The 25,289-nt window shown below is 55.7% G+C and overlaps 4 protein-coding genes across 4 annotated transcripts; all 4 read right to left on the bottom strand.

Annotated features, from left to right (window-relative positions):
* Positions 1-595: 595 nt before the first annotated feature.
* Positions 596-2,754, bottom strand: PG985_008165 (uncharacterized protein; the record flags this gene model as incomplete). The annotated part of the gene is made up of 8 exons (XM_066827933.1): positions 596-1,192; positions 1,259-1,518; positions 1,631-1,767; positions 1,823-1,844; positions 1,930-2,025; positions 2,121-2,205; positions 2,296-2,381; positions 2,460-2,754. 8 exons carry the CDS (start codon positions 2,752-2,754, stop codon positions 596-598), a joined length of 1,578 nt encoding a protein of 525 aa, XP_066682845.1.
* A 980-nt stretch (positions 2,755-3,734) lies between these two features.
* Positions 3,735-12,145, bottom strand: PG985_008164 (uncharacterized protein; the record flags this gene model as incomplete). The annotated part of the gene is made up of 2 exons (XM_066827932.1): positions 3,735-5,574; positions 5,646-12,145. The coding sequence occupies 2 exons, from the start codon at positions 12,143-12,145 to the stop codon at positions 3,735-3,737; spliced, it is 8,340 nt and encodes a 2,779-aa protein (XP_066682844.1).
* Positions 12,146-18,248: 6,103 nt separating this feature from the next.
* On the bottom strand, positions 18,249-20,873 carry PG985_008163 (uncharacterized protein; the record flags this gene model as incomplete). The annotated part of the gene is made up of 3 exons (XM_066827931.1): positions 18,249-19,625; positions 19,698-20,069; positions 20,118-20,873. 3 exons carry the CDS (start codon positions 20,871-20,873, stop codon positions 18,249-18,251), a joined length of 2,505 nt encoding a protein of 834 aa, XP_066682843.1.
* Positions 20,874-22,285: 1,412 nt separating this feature from the next.
* On the bottom strand, positions 22,286-25,225 carry PG985_008162 (uncharacterized protein; the record flags this gene model as incomplete). Its single annotated transcript, XM_066827930.1, has 1 exon — positions 22,286-25,225. The coding sequence occupies one exon, from the start codon at positions 25,223-25,225 to the stop codon at positions 22,286-22,288; it is 2,940 nt and encodes a 979-aa protein (XP_066682842.1).
* Between the last annotated feature and the right edge of the window lie 64 nt (positions 25,226-25,289).

Raw genomic sequence — 25,289 nt, 5'->3', positions numbered from 1 at the left:
CCAGGTTGGGAAGGAGGCATGTATGCATCGCATCTCCCTAGAACGGGCCATGCTGATAGCAGGGAGACGGTTGTCTCCTTTTGCGGTTGGGTCTTCGTTGGATTGGGAAGAACAGCGGGATGGCATCCAGGATGGATGCACCGCAACTTCCTTGAGTGTAGGCAAGCGGGCTTACGACTTGGACGCATTTCGAAGCTGTTCCGCGATGCGCAGGTGCTTGTCTCAGCAAAATATTAGTATGTTTTGCCAGCCGGACAGTTTGAGGGATGAGGCCCACTGTCTAGGGGTCAAGGATCACGGATGATGATGTGTTTACATGTGGCGTTGGTGGGAAATAGAATATACTGCTACTTTAGGTGATGACTTGGAAATTGTGTCTCGTTCACACAATATATACGTCATCTCAGCTTGATGCGAGTCACCCATATAGACAGCACGCTTGAATTCAGAAGCTCGCAGAGCACAAGCGCACATACACACTACTACTTGCTGCATTTCGCCACGTTGATTCCAACCGAAACTGTACTGATCATTGTGATATCCTACTGCTATGTGCTAACTGACACCTGTTCCCGGTATACCAAGGCACCCTTTTTCACGTCGCCAGTCTCCAACTCGGATGGTCGTCTCCCAGGTTGTCGGCATCGGGCTCGGTCAAGCGCCAGTCGCGCTCGCCGCGGTCCCGGCGGCGGTTCTCGCGCTTGGCGCCGAGGTAGAGCCAGGTGCAGGCGGCGGCGCAGACCCAGAGCATGCCGAGGCTGACGCCGAAGCCGGTCCAGTAGGCGGGCTGCTCGGCGTCGAAGAAGACGTTGGAGGCGACGATGCCGCCGGCGTTGCCGAGGCCGACCTGGACGGCCGAGGAGACGGCGCGCTTGTAGTGGCCGCTCTCGTCGTTGGCGAGCCAGGCCAGGGTGACGGGCTGGGTGGTGTAGCCCCCCGCGACGACCAGAAACAAGGCGAAGTAGCGCACGGCCACCGTCACGCCGGGCTGGGTCTGGCACAGCAGCAGGATGTAGCCCAGCGACGTGACGAGGATGCCGGCTAGGGCGAAGCCGTAGCGGTGCTGCAGCCGGTCCGTCGCGAGCGAGGTCAGGAGGCAGACGGCGGTGGCGGCGATGTAGAGGGGGATGGTGCGGATTTGGGCGGCTTCGGCGGTGAGGCCCATTTGGTTGAGGATGGTGGGGATGAAGAACTGGGAGGGAGTCATTCAGTACTGTTACGGCAACACTTGTCCTATATAAGGGTAATGACAACTCACCGACCCGGCGTACCCCGTGTTGACGACGCCAAAGTAGGCCAGGGTGCCGGCGTAGATCTTCCAGTCGGTCGCGATGCGGCGGACGGCGCGGCGGTTCAGGCGGTCCATGCGGGCCTCGCCCGTGTCGGCGGCCAGGCGGCGCACCAGCATGCGCCGCTCGGGCTCCGTCAGGAACGCGGCCTTTTCGGGCCAGTCGGCGACCCAGAACTTGGCGGCGACGCCGACGACGACGGTCATGAGGCCTTCGATGATGAAGATCCCTGTGGAGGTTGTGTCAGTCTTTACTTAACCCGAGTTGGTGGGAGTAAGTGTGGACGAAAAGGGGTGATGGCGGGGAGGAAAATTGAGGGAAAAGATTTCACGGCAACGTACATCGCCAGGCTCCGTAGCCGCCGATGCCTGCCATGTTGGCGATGCCGAAGGCGAGGAGGCCGGAGAAGGCGCCGGCCAGGATGGCGGAGCAGAAGAAGAGGGACATGCGCCATTGCAGCTCGTAGCGTTTGTAGTACCTGTTTGCCCGGGTTAGCATGCGTATATCCAGTGATTGAGAGGCGGCTATCTTACATGCTGATCAGATAGGTAGAACCTGTGTTGGGACGTGAGAAGAGTTAGTAGGCCTTTCCTTCACAGGGCATGTGCAATGAATGGGAATGGGATGCTTCGTAACTTACCCGGGAACACGCCGGCCTCGAAGATGCCGATCACGAACCGGCAGCCCACGAGACCGGAAACGTTGGTCACGAGTCCTTGGCCGACGGTAGCGATGCCTGTTGTCAACGTAAGAACAGGTCAAACTTCACTCTGCCAGCAGCCCAGCAACATGGCAAACGTATCATGGAAAGGCGGTATGTATGCCACTCACCCCATAAGACCATGATGAGACTAAGCCACGTCGAAGGGGCGAGCTTCTTGATGATCAGGTTCGAAGGGACTTCGAATAGGATATACTGCAAGTCGTCGTGCACGTGTTCTCGGGTCAGCCATGTGTGCCTGCGACATAGCAACGTATCCAGCAATCAATCCCCATGGCAACTCACGGGTATGAAGAATATGAACAGAGCCAGATTGTAATCCCGACCCGTCATGTTCAGGTCCGCGGTCATGCCCTGGATCTTCGCATTGCCTGTGTATCGTGTGCCCCTGGTCAGTTCAATCTGACCTTTTTTCTCCCACGGACAAAAGGGTGTTGTTCGAAACGTACCGATGTTGGTGCGGTCCATGAAAGCCAAGAAGTAGAGCACCGTGATGGAAGGCAAGACGTGCAAATCGCACTTCCAGAGGAGTTTCTTCTCGGCCACGGGATCAATGGGACCGTCTTCGAGGTCCGTCTTGTCTCCTCCGTCCCCGACGACGGCGCCCACGCCGCCTTTCTCCGTCTCGGACACGGCACCGACACCGATCGACGGCGCGTCGCCTCGCTCCTCGCGTCTCGTCTCGACGTGCTGCGCACCGGCTTCGAGACCGCTGTCCTCGTCGTAGGCGGTCTTGGCGGTCATGTTGTTGTTGTTGTTGGGCGGGCGAGGAGACGTCAATCCGGGTGTAACGTCAATCAATCTTCGGGACCAAGATCTGGGAATTGAGATCAGATCTCACACAACAACACCACAAACAGTTCTGTGGCTTTTCTGAATGATCCAATCGGGAGTTGAATGGTGTACCGGCTTTATGTATAAAAAGGCAAAACAGAACGACCCGACTCTTAGCTTCAAGAAGTAGCTGCCGTGGTGTCTCATGTCCTACAGTACTTGCAACCTCCGGCACTTATTCTCTGCCACCCCAGGTTCCTATAAGTACCGGTAAGATAGACCGACGACGATCATGCGGGGATAAAGCGGTGCCCCCCAGCTGATCAGATCTCAAATGGGACACGCATCAGACCCCCGCTCCCGTCCCCCGCCCCCCGCAATGCCAATGTCAGGGATGAGAGACCGGGGCCCGATTGGATGCTCTAGACGCTCCCGCCAGGCCCTTCCGGATCTCCCTGCATGCTCGGCAGATTGCCCGGGTACAAGTTCGCGGAGTGACCTGATATACATTGGCAGTATTAGCTGACGTATGCTGGAGAAACCCCTTAGGAGTGCAGACAGCCATGACTTCATCAGGGCTCGCTTACCAATGATTATGGTAGCAGTCACATCAGAAGGGCCGAATGAAGGAGAGCGAGGCGAGTATGTGTGGATCAATCTATTGTTTACCATACTAAGGATATTTGCAATTCTAAATCAACTCTGGGTATCATCCATATACACACCTTGCAAGGCGAAGAAAACAAACGACAAACAAATACCCAATACGCCACAGCTATGATACCTCTTGAACTGTAACCGCCCATCTCATATGGTGTTGATTTCCAAATCCGTTTTTCTCTTCCCAACATAGAAAACGACGACATGTCAGTAGTAAATCAACAACAAAGGAAAACCCCAAAATACTGTCCAAAAGGGGAAAACAAGATGAATAATGACTGTTTTCCCCCTCAAATCATCCCAAACCTCTCCAAAAACTGCGCCGTCGACTTCTTCTTAGTCAACCCGCTGCCACCCCCCGTCGTCGCGGTGCGAGAAGAGGCAGCAGCAACAGCCTCCTTATCCCTGCCAACCGTCGTCCACCGCCGCGCCAACCGCATCGTCGCCGTCGGCGACGCCGTCAAAACGGGCGACACCTCGTCCCGGACCTCGTCCTCGTCGCTCTGGCTGCTGCCCGTCGTCATGGACTCCATGGAGCTGCCGTTGCTGCGGTGGCGCGCGTGCGTCGGCGTCGACGGCGGCATCGCACCTCCCGTCGTCAATCCAACGTGTCCCGTTTCGGGAATGGCGGGCGGCGGCACCACGCCGCCAGCGGCCCCCGTCGCCATCGTCAGCTTCTTGAAGTTCTTGCCCCAGGCGCTGCTCTTGGTGCGAAGCACCATGCTGGGGCTCCGCTTGCTGCCGGCGGCGTTCGACGAAGAAGAATGTTGACGGCGCGGGCGGTAGACCCCCTGCTGCTTCGCAATCATCATCTCGTACTGCGCCATCATAGTCGGCGCGTCCACCACGTCCTCGAGCGTGAAGTCGGTCGCCTGCTCCGACAGCCCGGGCACGCCCAGGTGCGGCATGCTCTCATTATAAAAACGGGCCAGCTCGGCCGCGGGGACCAGCGAGCCCCAGAGGTCGTAGAAGGGCACGGAGCGCACGTTGCTGACGCGCGCCAGCGACGCCGCGCCCAGGACCGCCTCCCAGCCCGCCGAGATGACGGCGTGGATGGCGCCCGCGTGGTCCGGGAGCACCGCCTGCACCGGCGGCGAGAAAGAGGAGGCCGCGCTGCCCGGGCCCGCGGCCTCGGACCGGACCGGCGAGAGCGGGATGCGGGGGGCGCCACCGGCCGAGGCGGTGTCGTTGTTGTTATTGGCGGTGATGGTGTCGTTGTTCAAGCTCTTGAGCACGAGGGGCTCCATGACAAAGGCCGACGTGAGCAGGCTGATGGTGGAGCACAGCATCTTGAGGACCTCGTCGGCGAACAGGGGATGCACGCGGCGTTCGCAGAAGGTGAGGGAGAGGTCGATGCGCGCGCCCGCGACGGGGACCGACTTGACGAAGAGGTCGGCGTAGACGTGGTTGGCCGCCATCGCGGTGAGCCGGCAGGCGGCGTTGCCGATGGCGAAGTCGCGCACCCGCTCGTGCACCCGCTCGCTCCGGGTCTGGTGCTGCACCACGGTACTGAAGCGCGTCCAGGCGGGCCAGCTCGTGCACTGCTGCACAATGTCCATGAACTGCATGTTCTCGTACGGGATGCTGGCCACGTGCTGGCTCTGCACCGTCCGGAAGTACTCGTAGGGCGTGACGGGCACCGTGGGGATCTGGGCACGCACGGGGACAATGCCACCGCAGGGCCCCAGCACGTTCTCGAGATGGAGATGCTTGCCCTCGACGAGGTGGCCGAAGACAACATCGTCGGATCCAGATAGCTTAGAGAGGACGATGGCCCACGCACCCTTGAGGATAGTCTCGAACGGGATGCCGAGATTCTGCAACGAGCCAGTGGGGATTTGCTGGCAGATAGTCTTGGGCTCAATACTCGCCGCACTGGGGGCTGTATGGGCCACCACCTGGGTCACCTGTGAGCCTTGCAGCAGGTTCTTCCAATAGTCGGCAGCCCCGTTCCTGGAAGCTTGCTTGGCAGCCCTCATGACATCGCAGAAGCCCGCGTTCTGGGTCGACAACTCGCCCTGTTCGTAGAGCCGGCTCAGGTCCTTCAGCAAGACGGGCATGGAAAGGTCGTTGTACTGGGCCCGCGATAGTCTCAGAAGGAGGACGGCATTCTTTCCGCCGTCGAGGTAACTAGAGCGTTATCAAATATCAGTATATTGCCGGTTCAAATAAAGATACAATATAAGGGGAGGAAGACCTACAAGAACTTGGTGACGGGCTTCCGGAAGTCGACGGGGGCGACCTGGTCCCGGCGGACGAGCTTGCCGGCCAGGGCCGATAGTCGCCAGCCAGGACACTGATATCGGCCAAAGTCGACGAGGCGGTGCGGGGCGTGGGCCTGCGGGTGGCGGAGGACCACTTGCCAAAGTCTTCTGTCATGGGTAGCGAATGTCGTCCGGAGGATGGGGTGGGCCAGCGTAAGCAAGTTACAGGCGTGTTCGAGCTTACCCCAGTCTAGCGATCCATTGTTCTGGATGTGGATGGCGAACCAATCGACGGCCCCTTTACTCTCGAGCATGCCCGCCTCAACGAACATGGTCTGCAGCGACGACGCCTCGGTCATGTCCTCGATGGCGTCCCGGTCGCACCCGAGCTGCGGCACGATGGACTCGTCGATGAAGGCCTGCGCGGGGCTCGTGGGCGTGGCGGGTCCGTTCTTACTCTTGTTGCTGCTGCTACCACCGCGCCTGTGGTGGTGGATGTTCCGAGGGCTGCTGCTGTTGTTGCCGATCTTGTTGATGCTTAGCGAGGGCAGAGCGACGCTGGACAGCGTGATGCCCCGGCAGATCTCGGCCAGGGACGTGTTGCGGAGGATGTCGATGACGGAGAGCGAGATGCCGTGCTGGCGGCAGGCGATGACGAGCTCGTGGGCCAGGTCGTGGTTGCCGCCGAGGCGGAGGAAGCCGTCCTCGGCCGTGATGGAGGACTCCTCGATGCTCAGGACGGAGGCCCACAGGGTGCGGACGCGTTCTTCGATGCGGGTCAACGGGAGTGGGTTGAGCCCTTCGGCCTGGACTTCACGGGGGTTAGGTACACTAGCGAGCGACAGGAGCTGGGTCTTGGAGAAGCCCGCGATGAGCCGCTGGAGGGCGATGCGGTTGACCTCGAGCGACGCCGTCAGGGGGATCTTGCGGACGGGGATGAAGGTGGACGGGATCATGTGGCTGGGCAGCGTGTCGCGCAGGGACATCTCGGCCGTGCGCTTGGCCAGGTAGAGCTTCTCCTTGGTGTGCCGGCTGAGCTGGGTCAGATCCTCGTCCTCGCCGAAGAGCTCGTCGCCCAGCTGGATGAAGGCGGCGAGGATGGGGTTCGAGTTGCTGTCCCGATAGTTGAAGGCAATGGTGTCGACAACCACGTCCACGCCGCGGCCCAGGCACTTTCGCAGGTGAGGCTCGACCTCGGACGCGAGGAACGACTTGCCCTGAATGGTCGTCTTCTCGCCCTGGCCGGCCACCAGCTTGAGCTGCCCGTCCTCCTTGTAGCGGACAAGGTGACCAGTCCGCAGGAGTCGGCCGGGCGCCTTAGCCGCCGGGTTCCAGCGCATGACGTTCTTCTCGTCAGTCTCATAGCCCTCAGCTAGAGTGGGAGACTCAATGACAAGAACACCAACGGCGCCAATGGGCACAAGCCGGTTGAGTTTCGTCTGGCTAACGACCCAGAAGTTACCGCACGCGGGCTTTCCGATGCACCGCAGGGAGCTGGCATCCTTGACCTCGGAGGCGGATAACCCCAAGGGGCAAGACACGGCCGACCCATAGGCCAGGAGGACTTTGGCTCGATCTGCCCAGGGAGCGTAGGTATCCTCATCGAGGTGGAGCGTACGGAAGCAGACGATAGCCATATCCGGAAGGTTCTCCGGGCGGAGGCTGCGGGAAAGCGTGGGCGTCAGGTAGGACCAGTTCACCTGCATGCGGTACGCGGCCGAGGTAAAGTCGGCGAGCCTCTCGGCAGCCGAGGGCACGCAGATGCAGCCGCCGTTGATCAGAGTCGTGAAGACCTCGGACAGGGCAATGTCGCTGCTGAAGGAAGACACTTGCATGACGCGGCTGGATGGGTTGATGCGGAGGGCCGGGCCCTGGCTGATGAAGGCCGTCGAGAGGGCGCCGTGCGTGTACTTGATACCCTTGTGCTGCTTGGTGCCCTGGTGCTCGAAGAGGATGCACGCCGTCTGGTGGGACTTGGTGTCCGGGGGCGTGACGGCGACGGGCTGGAACGCCATGGAGTCCATGGTCTCCTCGTTAAGATAGACTACGTCACAAGACACGGCACCGTCAAGGTGAGAGCGCACGCTCTCCGAGGCCAGAACGATCTTGGCGCCGACGCTCTTGGTTACCCAACCGAACATGGAGGTAAGCTCGGCGTCGACGGGCACGAGAATGCCGCCCGAGTTGAGCACGCCCAGCATGGCGACGATGGCCCATCGGCTCTTGTCGACGATGACGGGCACGGCACTGTCGGCCGTGACTCCGCGGTTCCGCAGGTGGCTGGCGACCGTCATGGAGAGCTCGTCCAGCTCACCGTACGTCAAGTCGCCGTCCCACGCACACACGGCTTGGATGTCCGAGTTCTCGATGGCGTGCTCCGCAATCAGTCGGTGGATGTGGTCCTTGGTTTGCTCGGGCTTGGAGCGCCCGTTCCACCGGAGGACCTGCTCTTGGTCGTAGTCGTTGAACAGGTTTACGTCCTTGACCGTGCTGGCAGGCAACTGCATGAGGCACTGGATGGCTTGGCCGAAGGCGCGGGCCACGTGGTTGGCCTGCTCAGGGGCCAGGATGCGGTGGCCCATGTCCACGGCAACCCCGCCGTTTCGGAAGTTGACGTCGACGTTGACATCATACTCGGAATGCTGATTCATCTTGAGGGGGTAAAGTCGAGAGCCCGGCTGGGAGTCGAGGGTGTTCTCGTAGCCAAAGGACAGACAAGTGTTGAAGAGACGGCCGCCCTTGGTGCCCAGAGCATGCTGGATGTTGTTCACCGACACGTGCTGGTGATGAAGCGAGTCCTTATGGATGTCGTCCGAGAGCATCAGCAGCTCGTCAATGAGCCGCGACGGGTGCAGATTGATGCTGCACACCAGAGTGTTGGAGAAGCAGCCCACCGCATCCGACAGCCCCTTAACCGGGATGTCGCGGCCGGATGTGCGGTAGCCAAAGCAAACAGCGTCGGAGCCGACATAGGCTCGCAACACCAGACTCCAGGCCACCCGCAGTACTGAAGCGACCTGAATCTCGTACTTGCCGGCAAATTCCACCAGGGCTTCCTGCGGAATACCCAAATCGATGGAGTCAATGTGAAAATCCTTGACATCCACACATCTCGAGACCAAGGTGGGGAACTGGCAAGGCGGTACATCCGTCAGCAACTCACGCCAGAACTCGGTGCTGACGGGAGTCGTCTTCAGGCATTGAAGATACTCGGGATAGCGAACGGCTGCGGTGGTCGAGGTTTCATGGTGGAAGTACGCCCTGTCGAGCTCGTCGAAGATCTTGATGAGGCTGGCAGGGTCGCAAAGAGCCTGGCTGATCTCCAGTTTCAGGAGAGTCTTGCCCGGCGCCTGGCATACTACTAATCTGTGCCAAGGGGTGCCCTTGGCCAACTTGGGGGGAGCGAGCCTCTCCATGGCGTCCAGGGCTTCCTCGGCCAGGAAGCTCTCAATGAAGAGCATGTTGGGCGAGTGGCGCCGGAGTATGATCTGGTCATAGAGTCCGTTGTTGGAGACACTGTCCGAAAAGACAGTTCTCAGCGCCGGGTGCTTCTCAATGATACCCTGCCAGGCCGCGCAGATGCGACCAACATCCACATAGCCTCCGATGGTATCAATCGTGTAGATGGTCTGCATTATGGATGTGCCGGATACGAGAGCCTCGTTGATGAGAAGGTTTTGCTGGTTGGCGGTCACGGGGTATATGCATTCGATGTTGGATACCTCGACGTTGAACTCCGGGAGAACATCTCTGTTCATCTTGGTAACGCCATCATATGTGATGTCAATATAAGACATATCCGCGAGGGTGAGTTCAGGCACCTGATTGCGCAGACGTTGGATAGCCTGGCGGAGGTGTCCTTCGCAGCTGCGGACCCAGTGCTGAATGAGGTCCTGACGTTGAGAGTCGCGGTTGCAGACGAACTTGAACTTGAGCTCGCCGCTGTATCCAACCGATGCAGAGACTTCGAAGAGGGCGATGCGGCCGACACTGGTTCCAATGTCGGATGTCTCCGAGACTAAGGACTGGGTGGGGATGGGAAGCTGCTCTAGGAGGCGGTCTTGACGCTCGGAGCTCGCCGTCGGTCCAGCGTAAGTGAAGATGACCTCCATGGGGCAGGTTGAGGATGCAAAGGCATCTGCCGCTATCCCATCGCGAAGCCGAGAGGCGAAGTAGGGCACGCCTCGTTCGCTGACCGCAAGGCGCGCATCCTTGACCCGGCTCAGTACCCTCGACATGTCTTCCGTTTGGCTAACGGAAAGCGACAGAGGCGATAGTGAGGTAAACCACCCGACTGTCTGTGTAATGTCGACCTCGGAATCCAGGGCTGTCCGATCATTCTCTTGGCTCCAGATGATGGGAGTGGGCCGGTCGGTGAAAGTCTTAGAAAAGGATTGCAGAAGAGCCGCCCTGAAAATGTCTGAGGACTCGGTGCGAAGCGCGTGGTTGCTTTCCTCGAGGGCGCTAGCAAGGTCGGATCCCAGCGTGAAGCCATAGCTCACTGTGCTGCCGTATGTGTTGCGATGGCTCTGAACCCCCCAGTAGTCGCAGTTGGCGGGGCTGATGGGGAACGGCAGCTTGGCAGCGTCCTCCATGCGATCGATGCGGCGCCGCTGGTGAGAGGACCAGGCCTGATACGAGACGAGGTGGTGGGTTGCCAGCGTGCCATTAGTAAGTAGTTCCTCCAGATCCTCCGAGACGATGCGCCACGACTTAGAGTCGATGACAAGATGGTGTGCCACCAAATACAGGACTTGGCAGCCATCATTCGTGTGGAAATGGTGGGCAGCAAAGACCGGGCCGTTCTCAATGTCAATATTGATCTGGGCCTGCTTAATCACCGCCTCCATCTCTGCGTTGGTGCCTACGGCATGGTGGCCGAAGTGGTACGAGGAGGGCACCTCCGAAAGGGTGTGTTGAGTCCAGGACGCCCCGCTTCTCCTGAACCGGGTCCGCAGCACGGCGTGATGTGCGACAACTGCCTCGACAGCGGCATGTACATCTTCAATACCAATCGACTTGTTGATCCGTAGCAGTACGCTTTGGTTGAATCTATATGTACCGCTGCGAGAGCTTCTCAGGAGAGACTTGTTTCCCATGACGGTGTGGAAATAGAGACGCTGCATCGGTGAGATCTCGGTCTCCTTACCCGTATCCTCGAATGACCTCCTTGCTATCTCGTCGCTGGATACGGCCAAGGCGGCAAGTTGCGTTAGAGACATGGTCTGGAGAACATCTTCCACCTTGAACGAGAGACCCAAAGACTTAGAGCGGACCACGAGCTGCATAGCCATCTTGGAGTCACCGCCGAGCTTAAGGAACGACTGGTTCATGCTAATCGATTCGGCATCCATATGCAGTATCGTGCCTACGAGCCTCTGCAGTTGCACCTCCCTATCAGTGGTGGGCGCGACCAGAAGTTCTTGGGTCTCCACCGACATGATTTGGCGATGGAGCTCCTCGTTGGCGTTCTGGATCCAAGTCTGCATCTTTCTCCGGTTGATCACGCCGTTGTCGTCGAGGGGCAGCCGTTCCAGGACAACCCAGACGCTCGGTACCTGGGACTCATCGACCTTGGCCTTGACTGCGGCCCGGATGGAGGGGAGCGGGCTGGTGTAGTAGGCGTTGAGAAGCTTGATATCGCAATCGTTTGGTCCTTCGATGATGCAGCTGGCGAGGCTGAGGAAGGCCACGGTCTGTCCCTCAAACATACCCGCTTTTGGTTTGATCACGCACGCCTTTGCGACATCGCTGTTTAGCGATAGTACCTGCTCGACCCTGTTATGATATCTCTTGGAGGCCTTTGGTTGCAACATGGGTTTGTTCAAGTCCGGTAACGGCCTTTGCTGGCCGGCAGCCGCCGCCGTGCCTTTGAAGGAATTCATGGGTGAGCTCAGCTTAAGAGGGCTGATCGTGCAGGAAGGCTCCCCAAATGGCGACCTGTGCATGGGCGTGATGCGAGTCTCCAACTCGGCCAAGGTCCTGCAACCGATAATGTCCCGTGTCTTTACGGTCAGGCCAACTTGCATACAGCGCGCCCTGAGAAGCCTCGCCGCTCTCGTGTCTCCGCCGAGGTCTTGGAACGACTCGTCCCGCTGTACCGAGGATATAGGTAGGCCTAACGTATCCGCCACTGCTGATATCAACCTTTTCTCAATCTTGTTGTCGACCGGCGTCACTTCCACATTGCGGTCTGGCGTGGTCGTGTATATCGAGCTCGTCCTGCGGAGGTCCCGGCGCTCCTCTGCCGTTCGCGGCGGCTCCAAGTCGCTGACTGAAATTCCCAGCGCATCTGCAACGGCGGCCGCGGCCGATTTTGGCGAAAGTTGGGGAATAGGCGGCCTGGTGGCGGGACTGTAAGACATGGAGGTGCGTATACTGGGGAGCAGTCTCCGCTTGGCGGATAGAGTTCTCCCCCTGGCTAAAGCCTTTTCTGTAGATTCCTCTCCAAACATGCCGAAAGACGTGTCCAGCGGAGGTATCTGTAAGTAGTCCATTGCCGCGTCCTCGTGGCTTGAACTATACTGTGAGATTTCGTGTAAGATTGCCGCCCAAAAGGGGTCAAAAGCTTGAAATTCGGTGACCCTTGCCTGTGTTTGAGAATGTTTATGGTTGAGAGTATAATGAAAGTAGGTTATAATCGCATTCACTGTCCGACGGGTGGTGGTAGTATGAGAGTGCGAAATGATAGGCGTGTAAGTGCGGACGGACGGAGTCAGTGGGGGAGGAAGTAAATAATTGGAAGGATGAAGGTGGTAAGAAGTACTAGGAATGGGGGGCAAGGTGGCAGATATCAAGTTCCTGTATCACAGTAAGACGGCGCATGAGTGTGTTCATGGAGCAGTGTGTATGGGCTAGCTCCTCAATGCGTATGTAAGTAAATGCAGTACAATCTAGGGTCCTATTTCCAGGCCATCTATAACAGTATACTTTGGTCGGTTCGCCCAGGGCAGATGGCACGGACGGGGGGCAGACCCATTCGGCGGGCGGAGCATTTGGCAGGTGGAAGAAGGAAAGAGCAGGGGTGTGCATTGCCTGTCGACGGTGGGAAGGGTGGGAAGTGGAAAGTGGAAACCAGGCAGAAAAGGAATCACATTGACCAAATTGACGTTCGGCTACAGTCAGACAGTGCAGATGTGCACTAACTAACCAAGTAGCGGGTTCTGTCTGATGTCTGCGTGGGCGAGAGGGCGAATGTGTGTGTCTGCCTGTAGTAAGCATATTGCGTAGCTTGCGTCTATTAGCACTTCCGCACAAGAATAGACGACTGGCCTGAATTGCTAAACGTGACCCCGTAACATCATATTAGACAGACACAACACCGATCGGAAGAGCACCCAAAGATAAAAAGCTTTTCCTCCTCGGAGTTTTTGGGTTGCACCAAACAAACAGAAAAGTGCTTGTTTTGCCCTCCATTCCAGGACTAGGGGAGTTTGATGTTATGCCACACACCTAACAGCAGAAGGATGCGATCCCTCGGCGCGCAACTGATGTGAATATCGAGTGCACTTCCTGGGGCGGATCCAGGCCTGAGGTCATAGCAGTAAGGAAAGCGAGCGCCCCAGTAAACACGCCCGGCCGATTGTCGGGCTTTGCGGGGGACTTGGGACTTTCGCGTGGTACGGGCTAAAAATACATCTGCGCCAGGCCCAAGGCAGTAAGGTCTCCTTCCCACCCGTCGCGGTAAAACAGCTGCCGGGTGGCAGTAGCGCGGCTGTGCCCCAGTTCTCTCTCATCCATTTTCTGAGACCAACCTGGGAGCTATCATTTTTCTTAATCGTCACTTCACTAGAAATTTGCCTTACCTAAGATTGGCCAAGCACTCCACCACCGTTCATTTGGCAAAGCAATGAACAGTGCGCTGAGAGAGACGCACCGCGTCATACCACGGCACTGGGACCGGAACAGCTATGCGACTATTCCCCAGCATTCTTGTCAGCACTTGCGCGAGTCAAGTGCTTGTTGGAAGGCATAAAGGGCCCCAAACTCTCAGGGTTGGTTTGCTGCGGGGCAGGGGCATAGAGGGTACTACAGCATATATACATACATGAGCATTCCAACCCCACCTGAGCGCACCTGAGCGCAGCAATCCAAGCAGACATGGACAACTGATTTCCGCCGAGAGGCACAGAGATGTCACGAGTGGACTTGTTGGAAGAGACGCTGAGGGAACATGAGAAATCCTAGTACACGATTCTGCGCACGGTGGCCACATCGTCATTGCTGCGCCAGGTCGATCTGTCAAAATATTCCTGCCGCGGTCGATCTTCCCGCGTCTGCCCAACCTGGGGCTTCGCCAGGCCGCATGGGAAGAATATCTCGCCAATAGAATTCGACGTCATGGCAACCAGAAGGTGGGTGGGGGGCCAGCTCTGTGATGGTGACTAGGGCTGAGTTCTGGGTCTTGAAGAACACATGGAGATGGCAAGCACCAGCAAGCACCAGCAAGCAATCACGCATTCCTTCCTTGTCGGCCCATCCGGATCAGTTAAACGTGAACTGACGACACCGTCGGCCAAGCTCTCCATCTTTCGGAATCCGATGGATCGTTGTTGTGTCCAGGAAACAGGCAGGGCTGGAGGGTTGTTACCCAACGTCAACTGCCTAATCGCAGCGAGAGTCATGCGATATAGGCCGTAAGCGAAATAGGACGGGCTTATCATCAAGTGCATATTGACCAGAGCCGAGCCCCCGAGCGACCGAGTCTGGTGATTTGGACAGATTGGCTCAACGAGCAAGCCGGTTTTCATATGACTTCGGTCGTCCGGTCCAATCACGCCAGGCTCGTCCACCTCCACGAAAAGCCGACATTCACTCCCGCAATGGCTCCCGAGTGATTCCTTTTTATCCAGGACTGGTCTAAACTCTACTTCATGCTTTTCTTTGTTTACCAAGTGCCAGAATACACGCGATGAAGCTGAGAGGCGTTCCTCAGCATCCTCAGGCATGTGCCAACAGTCCAACATGAGCCACCTGCTGACGGACGACCAACATGCCTCAAGGAAGACTCGGTATAATTCAAAGGTGGGCATTGCAGGATTGGCGAATGGATTCTGCCTGTCTAGCTCCCGCAATCGCACAGACACCAACAGCATCCATAGCGTCGAATCGCCTTTGCTCATGAGGTATGCCGACCCCTGCGGCAGGCAGTTGGGCGGTTTGTTACCCACTGCCATCCGAAGCATGGAGCAGCCGAGATCCTTTGTGGAAATTGCTTTTCATTATCGGGTCGCTTTATTCTTTGATCATCTCATTATGTTAGGTATTCTGCAAGTGTCTGGTTGTGCCGCGCCTAGCAGAGTCTCCCCCCCCCCCCATATGGCCCAGCCCCGAAGCTCCATGAGTTTAGTCATGAATCCGCCCAATAATCTTTACGGTCATGCGACTCAAAGTCGGGTTGGATAACATCTGTCTGACATATCAAACACGCATCATGAAACATGAGAGGGTAGTACAAGCTGCGTATTTGAGATGAGGTTATCTGCACATTTGATCTATAGGCTCATATTTCTCTACTGTAAAGAGCCCAGCTCGGTCTTGTTCGCCTCGCGTCAGCACACCGAAGATCACGCTCCTCAGCTGGGCCACCCTGCAGAATTGCTGACCACCCACCCAACCGGCCAACTCCAGCTCCCATTCCACCCTGCAACTCGGTGCCCTGCCCCAGTGGTGTGGGTGTGCCGGCCGTCTAAGCCGGCCAATCAGCGGGCATGCCGCGCCACCCCTACGAAAGAAACAGGAGCGCTGTAATTGATTTTGCATTGGGCGAGGTGTGACGCCCACACACACAACGCCCGCCAAACAACCGGATGCCAGGCTTATTACAAGATGCGCGGTACGACTCGACCGTGGCTGTCTGTCCTACACTACCTACATACCTACTTCTCTGCAAGTTGGTCAAAAGGACGGGCAGAGAGCCGTTAGCCCGATCCTTCAATACCTAGCTGACGACGATCCCATCCCACCACCACGGTTGATGACTTGGCGTGCGTCTGTTTCAGATGAATTAGGGTTGACACTACCACCTAGCATCCACGCTGTAGTGCAGCGTTGAAAATTGCATGCATATCACACGCTCGCCACACACTCGGGGCCGAATGGCCTGAAGTTGCAGCAGCCGAGCTCGTCGGATGAGTGTGCGTTTAGGTGCGACTAACAACAGCATCTCGGGCATCCCGCAAACGCGCAAACAACTCCGAACCACTGGAGAGGTCTGGATGGTTTATCCGCCCATCCATCCCAGCCGACAGAGCTATCTGCTCGCATTCCATCCGAGCTTGAAAGAGAGAACGAAATGGAACGAGAGCGAGAGCTTACTAATAACCAGATTAGATGACCCAACCGACGCGAACTGTGTAAATATTCTCACCCAGCCATGCCGCGCCGTGGGTGTTGGTTCGCGTTATATGCCTGGGAAGAGTCATCAATTCAATAAGCCAACAGCATCAGTCAGCATGGTAAAGCCCCATTCCAGCGCCCCCAACGCCAAGATGTAGCCGAAAATCTTGGAAATCATAAATATCCAGCTCAGCCGCTTCCTTCTAACATCCATCCACAGTGTTGGGCGCGCCCGGCGGCTTGCAATCCTCCGCACGTGGAATCTCTAGGCCATTTCCCGTGCAATCCGAGAGCAGTGTGTACATCCGCGATATGCCGAGGGAGGACACGTATCGCTTCTTTAGAAAGTCCGAGAGGCTCTTCACTCGAGCGCTACAACGTCCTTTTCCTCTCCTCCTGTTCCCATCAATTGCATTTGCCACCACTTACCCCACCGTGCATCTTCCCCGGCCTTGCCGTAGCTGCCGCCGTCGTGTATGGAGTCCTAGAGTCGATGACGAGCTACCAGAAGAAATGTGAGACAACTGACAATAACAATGCATCGATTCCCCGAGAATCATCGGGCAGTCGGGACTGGCCCGGAGTCTTCGGATCGAAGACAGCCAGCCTATGGATTCCCAATATCGCGTCTTGGGCCCCTCCGTCACCGTTAGCAGCAGCAGCAGCCCAGATGAGACACACCCGTTGGGCTATGTCTTTTCGTGCACACAGTCATCACGGCAACTAGCATGGCCCCCGATAGGCGCTCGTTCAGTAAAGTGAATACCGCGCTTATTAGCTCACATGGTTCGCGGGTCTCGCCTTGTTGTGGACAAGGATTAAAAAGATGATCCCCAAGTACCAAGCACCAAGCACCAAATTATAATAAGTGCGCCCGCACCTGACTGACAGTGGTGGGGTTCCCTTTCAATCGATCAACCTGATACATGTCAGCCAGTCAGCCAGCCAGTACGCTCCCGTCATCTCATTCGCTATGGACCCCGAGCTGTGACTGGGATGTAGTAGTATGTAGCAAGTCAGCCTACATGGGGCAGATCGCGCATCGCATTTGAAATGAGTACGTACATATGTAAAGTTACTGTCGGTAATAGTAGATTATTATAGTAAACGCTAGCTGGGGCCTGAAGGCAGCCCATATTTCCGATGAAGATGGGCCTTTCTAGCCTTCCTCAGGCCTTTCGACTAAAGTAATAGTAAGCCTCTCCAACTTTAAAAGCTAAGGACTGATAAGCATAAACGGCGACCAAAAGGTCAATCATGGCGTCCGGCATTCATCCTCTAGAGATCACGCTATGGTTCTATGTAGTTAGCCAGATGACAACCACGCTGGCCAGGTTGGTGTTGCGGGAGAAGCAGTCCCCATCAGTCCCCGGCTGCAAGGGTGTTTTTCTCCATCGCGGATGGGGTCGGTGACCATGCTAGATGGCCGGCGACCTGCGACCTGACCGAGAGTGGGCCGTCGCAATGGAGGCCGAGAAGGACGGCGATATTCAATCCACGCATGCGACATTGCCATTAGCAGGTGGACAACTCGCTTCCCAATTGGCGGTTGATCTTTGTCTACCGCTATGAGATTACACTGCTGCTAGGGCGGAAACGCTCACACGTAGCTCAGTATGCGCATGCTGGATTCTACGTTCACATAGACTGGACAATGGCCAAACTCTTCAAGTCTATTATTACATTACAAGACCCAAGATATCGACTGTCTGCATGTCAGTGCCGGTGCCATAGGACTACAGTAGAAATCTCGAGTGTTAGCTGAATTTGCATTCATGTCGATCGAAGTCATTCCCTTTGGGAGAAAAGCCCATCGGGGATTCGTAGATATCCATTGATATCCCTACATGTACGGAGACTTCCTAACCTGTGTCGCATACACTGATGACCCAACTGCTTGCTGTTTGCAGTTATATCCAAATTACCGCTGTCCAATTGCGGTGATCTGTCGTGGGTATCCAAATCCCAAACATAACCAATCCTGTCGCCATTTGGCCTCAGTCTCCGAGTTCAGAAACAACAAAGAGCAGTGTCAACGCAAGAGTACCATTTACCCATTTCCCCATCAACCACTCCCATACTTGCAGCACTACTGCTCTTCCCCTACATTATAGGGCACATAGCGTCAAGAAACCTGCCCAAGTCTGGATCGTAGGGCTCCCGAGCCGGTGGGGATTTCTTGCCCGCCCAGTAGGTGAAGTCCCCGCCAATTTTTCTCGTCCGTTCAAAGGCGGCGGCCACGGCCTTCAGACAGCCCTCGTCCTACCGCAAGAGCGCCAGGTACGTGAACGCCACCCGCTTCCCCCACCCGTAAGGATTCCGCCGCTCGTAAGCCGTGATGTAGAGCGGGTCGCGCATCCGGTATAGATCGTACTCGATCGTCTGGAACACCGAGACGCTGTGCGCGGCGATCGCCGCGAAGTTGAGGTTCGCTCGGGGCCTGTTGCCTTCGATGTCGTTGGAGAGGTCGCACATCAGCAGGGCCATCATGTTGCCCAAGGGGAGTTCGTATCCGCCTGGCGTTTTCGATGTCTGGTTGCCTTGGGCCTTCTTCTTCCGATCCCAGAATACCTGGCACTTGCTGATCAGCATCCTCTCAGTGACGCCCTTCTTGTTGGCGTTCGACACGAGTGGTGTCTCTTGTAGTTTTCGAGCGCCCGTTACAGGGTCGAATGTGGGTTCGGTGTGGGAGACCCGATATGAATACAGTCTAGAAGCGGGACACAGTTCGTCGTCGGGTATGTTGTCGGGGATCCAACTGGCTCGGCGGCACAGATTCAAGACCGAATGCGTCTGAAAATAACCGTTGACTTCGGGCTCCAGCATGTGGGGGACGTCGTCTGTAGCCGTCTCGGCAGTATTTCGTTTTGACGATTGTCCTTCTGTAGCTGTGTCGCAATCGTCATCGCGGTGGGTGTCTGAAGCGGTGTCGGTGGCTTCTCCTTTCGAGGACTGTCCATCTGTGGCATTATTGCGAGCCGCCGGAGTCTTGATACATGCGAGGAATGCCTCAGAAAAGCCTGAATTTGGGGTCCCGGCACCTCCGAAACACGTCGACGCCAACCACCGACTGATCATCGCATAAATCTCAATTGGCTTCTTGAGAAAACCCTTCACCACCAGCATGTTGTGTAGGTGCATAAGTAATAGGCACTCTTGCGTGTCATCCATGAGGCGGAGGCCGATCGAGTAAGAGATACTGAGCGCCTCCAGTAGACCCGCACCACAGGTGAAAGGGGAAACCTCCCATATACCATCCGCACCTCTCGATTGACCGACAAACTCGAGGTGGACGTTCTCAAGTGATTTGGCCGCGCCAAGAGCAGCGCTGTCATCTTCACAGAGTACTTTGAGACGATCTATGTTGTTCAAGCGTCCAAGGTCAATCGCAGAGGTCTGGTCATGCATCCAACGCTTGATATCACGTCTTGAGTGAAATGAATATTTGGGACTGCTCAATATATGTCCGCGAGAAGACACGAACCACCCGCGCGAAATAGTAAACGAATCGACGGTACACTGCAGCTGGGAGACGTGGCGCGGCATAATGTTGCGGCCAATGTCGTTCGCTGGCGCGTTCTCGGCGAGAAAGGCGACGGTGGCCGCAAACTCTTTCAGTCCAAAGAGCTGCTGTTCGTTCTAATTCGTGGAGGAAAAGGCATCGACAAGTCCGTAAAGCCACTCGATGGTGTAAACGCGACGCCACCCGACTCGTTGTGCCGGTCTCGCTCGCTGTAGGTCGAACCGGGGATCCCAACTCTCTATTTCGGCCAGCATTCGCATCGTGGGCCTGCCATGGGGATAACTGGAGTAGTCGACGAGGAAGTCCACAAGGTCGCGAAATATATAAACCATGGCACGTTCTCTAATGTCAAGCTCGGCCCCAGTGATACGCAGGGAGACGCGACACTTGTCAGGGTTTCCTCCGGTCAAAGTGCCCATCACAGTTTGGTAGTTCTCGCGCCCCGGGAAATCGACTGCGAGTGCCGCCTCCGACTGCTTGACCATGGCGACGGCCAAGTGGGAGACGCCAGCTGCAACGACACTGTGGAGGCCCTTATCAACGACGTTGATCCATGCGTTCTGAACTTCACTTCGAAGCTCAATTCATTTCCTGGTAAAGGCATGGACAGCCATGTTGTAAGCAATGTCAACGTCGCCGATAATCCGGCAACTTTCCAGGGGGATCTCGTTGTGACATGGCTTCGCAGCTGCGTCTTCCTGCGGTAGCTGTTTCTTCTTCTCCTGTGAGTCTCCTTTCCTCCATTTCCCCCTTTCTTTCCTTGTCTTCTTTCTTTGACCCTTGGACTTCTGCCGTCCTTTCGTTGAAGCCGGGCGACTGGCCTGGCGACTTGCATATTCGGCGCCACTTTGGCCGCTGTCACTTCGACTGTCACCGTTAAGACTCAGTGCACTAAATCGGTTGGTAAAGCGCACAAGTTCGTTTAGGTCATCTTGACCAGGTCGTGCGGCATTGCAGGCCTTCTGTTCGCTGAGTCTTGAAGGACCATCGAGAGCGGTGAATGCTTTAAGGAGTTGATCAATGAAGTATTTGTGCTTTTTGTTACTCTCCACGAGTTCGGGATCTGGCTCCTCTGTGCTTTTCTCAAACCGTACCCAAGCTTTGTGGATTGTCGTCCGATCCTGGATAACGGCGTCAAACAGGTAGATGGCAAGATCGGGAATCTCGGAGGAGTTCAAGTTCTCGGCAACGAGACGAGCCATCTTCGGGATGTCATCAACTGTTGTCTCGCCGGTGGTATTCACTCGCATATCAAAATAGCCATCCTCGCGTGATTCAATAATACCGTTCGAGGTGTTAATGAGCCAGTGTAGCAAGTATGTAGTCTGTCGCGTGTAAATATCGTGGAGACTTTGGGCCGCCATATTCGGCGACCCTCAACGCTGAACAACCCGATATCTGGGGTTTCTGTAGCAATAAAGCAAGAGAAGCGAAGGAGTGATGCTTGCGGTGTGTGGCCTATAGGGTAATTGTTCACAGGAAGGGAAGCGATGGGAATGGGAACGATGCAATATGCAATTATTCCGGATGGAATAAAAGGTGAAAGGTAGCGAGTCCAAGGGAAAGAAAGCAAAGCGAAGCAATCGATGGACTGGCGCGTTCTCTGGGTAACTGACTGAAGCTGTTCAATCAATTTCGCTGTGTGGGTTGTAAGAGAGTTGGAAAGCAAACCTCGGGTCAAAAAGACTGAAGAAGGAAATCCCCAGCTTACCGAGGGGATGGCTAGCTGTACTTTCAGGCAATTCGACTTGAAGTACTGTATCGCGGGGCAAATGTGCGGTGGGTGAGCGACCGAAGTGAAACACCTCTGAAGTAAGAGCTGTAGAGGTAGGTAATCGCTGGTACTGGCTATACATCTTCTTATCACGAGATGCCTACCTGCCCATGACGGTGGTGTGAGCTGCCAGCTACCACAGCATCCAACTTCCTCTCCCACAATCTATGGAGTGGCGTCTCTTGTCTCCAGTATGATTCAGGTCCCGCGATTTGTAGACAAGATGGTGCACATTATCCAATCCAGCATCAACGCTCCTTGTCTCAAAAATGGCATTCCATGTTGCTCAGTCCTTAGCGACAATGTTAAGCTGCTCATGTCGTTTTCGCATCCAAGCCCCCCCAGCGTAGGTAACAGAGAAGCGAAGACACCGAAGCGCGACTCTGTAATTCCATCCAGCTCATCCGGTCCAGGAAGACAGTACGAATGCCGACGCAAGTCGACATCTGCATATTGATGGCTAACACACCTTTCGGGCTAATCATTCCCTGAAAAGCATTGATGCCGAAAGAATCCACGAATGCAGTAGTAATATTGACCGGAAAAGCTCTGTCTGAGTGACCACCCTGACGCATACCATCCATCTCAGTTGGTCAATGGATAGAGCTCAAGTTGACAGTGTCCAGATGTCTCACCCGTCACAGTTTAGCTAATAGCGAGCATGTAGCTAGCATGGCCATACACGTCTATTGATCATATCCAACATGTACCGAGACTCTCTATGCCGACCATCCAGTTGCTGTTGGCAACTGTATTCAATCACAGCCCGCCTTCGTGTTCGTGAGAATCCAACCTCTGTATCTGGCTACCCAACACTCGTACATCTATATCCTCCCATCTGCCCGAGCTCTAGAGAAACTGGCAAGTTAGGCCCGCTGCCATAAACCAGTTCTGCAACCACTGTCAAGCCGCCAAAGCAGGAAGAGCGGTCCAAGGGTCTGCCAGACATAATCCAAAATGCCATAAGAGAAGATGGCTCGTCTGGCAGCAAGCGCCAATGCCTCACAATATAATACAAGCCGAGACATTCTGATTGGCAAATGTAGGAGCACCCGCACTATTCCAGTACTGAAAATCCTTGGCCTCGTGTTGTGTACTCTCAAAGGCCTTCGCCATAGTCCGCAAGCATTGTTCGTCGTATCCACAGAGTGCCGCAGACGTCAGCATCACTGATTTCGGCCGGTTCCAGGCCTTTCCCGATTCGTAGATTTCGATATAAGTTTCATTCCTCTGCTTCTCCAGAGATTCCTCAATCTTCTTGAACAGCAAAATGAAGTGCACCGCCAGGCGGATGAGATTGAGACCCGACATCGGCCTGATACCGTGGATGTCGCTGCGCAGATCCTGGCTCACAAGTTCTAGTAGTTTCCTTGGAGAAATCTCGACGTCAGGACACCCTGGAGATCGCGAGTAACGTTGTCTTCCGAGTTGTGGGAGCATAGCGGCCCCCGGTTCGTAATTGTCTCGAATGTAGAGCGGCAACTCCCCACCAGCGGGTCCCGCGGCCTCAGCCAAGACCTCTCGCGTTGTCTCTGATGCCTTAAGAAGGTCTTCCGGCTTGTTCGAGGTTTCTTTGAGCATCTTTGACACGAACGGCGTGTCTTGGGGTTTCGTTTCACCAGTGCTGGGATCGACAACATGCTCTGTTTGGGCAAGCCGAACTCCAAACAACACGCTGTGCCGCACCTCTTCGTCGTGTATCCTGTCGGGGTTCCAGCTGGCACGGCGCCACATACTCAACTTGGTCTTGGGCCTGTGGTATGGATTGCTCTCTGCCTCGAACATTTTGTAGAAGTCCATTGCGGATTTCACTACATTTGGTACTGTTGACTGCAGCTTTTTCGACTGCAGCTTTTTCGCCTGCTGCTTTTTCGACTGACGCTGTTTCGACGCTTTGCGGCTCTTGGCGTCAAGGTGAGCCAGCAGTGCTTGATGGAATTCGGACGTTGGGGGCATGTCTGTCCGGAGCATTTCCGGGAAGAACCATCCAGGAAGTTTGGAATAGAGATCAATCGGCGTTTTAATGTAACCTGCCTGCAATAGCATATTGTGTAAATGCATGAGCAGAATGGGCACGTTCAAATCATTCCAGAAGCTGACACCAAGAACGTGAAATATTTCCAGCCCCTCCAGCAGACCAGCACCGCAAAGGAAAGGGGAGAACTCCCATAGACCATTTATGTGGTGTTTTCTGAACCGCGAAGCAGGAACAGAGTCCATGTCTTTTGGATCGCCCAGCTGTTCAATGAAGTCGTTCTGCACAAGCTCGATAGCTTTGAGGGAGTCCGCGCACCGGGTCGGATCGTCGAATCGAGTGCGCTCTTTGGCCAATACCAGCTTCAACAGCTGAACAGCCTGCGGCCATCCATTTGCAGGTCTGGCTTGCTCGGTACCAATGAAGGTACTGAGATCGCGTCGCGGGCTGAATGTGGCTGAAGGAATGCAGGTACGGTGTCCATGAATAAAAGAAACCACCCATCCACGGGAGGCAGTAAAGGCATCCACGAGGCATTGCAGCCGAAAGACGTGGCTGGGCATGATCTTGTAATGCAAATCTGACCCTGGCTTCTGCATCGCAAGGGTCGTTATGACGCCTGCGAATTCATTTAGTCCTGGAACCCCCCGATGATGGTTTCCAACCCCACTGGCGGACCAGTCGACGCCATCTTTGGCATATCTTTCGCGACGCTTTTCTTTGCCTGGAATCGCAGGAGCAGAGTAGCGATTGACAAGGTCATAAAGCCAGTTGATGGTGTATAACCGGCGCCACGCAACCCTCTCCCCATCACTGGCTTCGTTCAGATCGTAAAAGGGATCCCAGTCCTGGATTTGGGCCAACATTGCCTTGGTCGGCTTACCACTGCGAGTCTTTCGGAAATCGTCCAGGAACTCCAGCAAGGCTTCATAGGCGTGAACCATCAGCTGTTCCTTCACGTCTACGCCCACCTTGTGGACAGCCATCTGATCTCTGTTGTCGGGCATAGCAACATTGACCGCCATGCGCCTCCATTCGGGATTCCGGTTTGTGAGGGAGTTCATGACAGCGTGATAATACGCGTATTCGGGAAAGTCGAGCTGCAATACGAGCTCTGACCGCTGAAGCATCTCGATGGCCGCATTGGCAACGCCGGCCGCAACAGCACTGTTGGTGCCGTCGTAGACGACACAGCACCACTGACCCTGGACGGACCCTCTGAGATCAATCCATTCTTGAGCCAGGGCTCGGGCGGCCATACGATACTCGACATTATCCTTGATATCATCGATGTCGTCTTCGATTATGCGACATTTCTCAAGATCAATTTGGTTAACAGCTGCGTGTTTCTGCAGTCTGTTCTTCTGGGGCTGCTTTCCTTTGTTTTTCTTTTTGGTTTTTCTGGACCGCTTTTGCTTATTAGGAGCCTGGGGGCCTAAATCGTCAGAACTCGAATCAGTAGTGTTGCCATCGCAGGTGCTGAGCAGACTGAACTTATTCGCGCAGTGCACAAGCTCATCCAAGCCATGCTGTATCGACTTCTGTGTATGCTCACTCGCATTTCCGTGTTGAGGTAACTCGGAAGAGCCACCAAGCGCTTCCAGGGCCTTCGAGAGCTCCTCAATAAAGGCCCAATGTCGGTCATTGCTCTTCTGGATGTCGGCGTCAAGCTCAGCGTCATCACCGTGGGCTGGCAAGAAATCCCGGTGGTGGATAGTTCTGTCTCGAATGATAGCCCTGAACAACCAGAAAATGGTGCATGGGATATCAGGCGGCTGAATGTGTCTGCCGACCAAACAGGCCATTCTCACAATGTCCGCAACCTTAGGCTTGCCGTCTGTGTTCAGTTTCAAATTGGCTGAACCGGCCGCGCCCGACTGTATCAGGTCGTTTGACGCCCTTATTAGCCAGTACAACATGTGCCTTGTATCTCGCTTGTAGCGAGAGTAGAGGTCGTTGACTGCCATGGTTGAGGAATGTGATCATATGTGAGATGATCTATAGCAAAGTGAAAATAAAGGTGAATGGTCG

This window comes from Apiospora marii (genome assembly GCF_038362585.1).
Source record: "Apiospora marii strain CBS 49790 chromosome Unknown utg000005l_segment0_segment0, whole genome shotgun sequence".
NCBI classification, from domain to species: domain Eukaryota; kingdom Fungi; phylum Ascomycota; class Sordariomycetes; order Amphisphaeriales; family Apiosporaceae; genus Apiospora; species Apiospora marii.
Note: the sequence above shows the minus strand (reverse complement) of the source record. Positions and strands in the feature narration are given on the sequence as shown.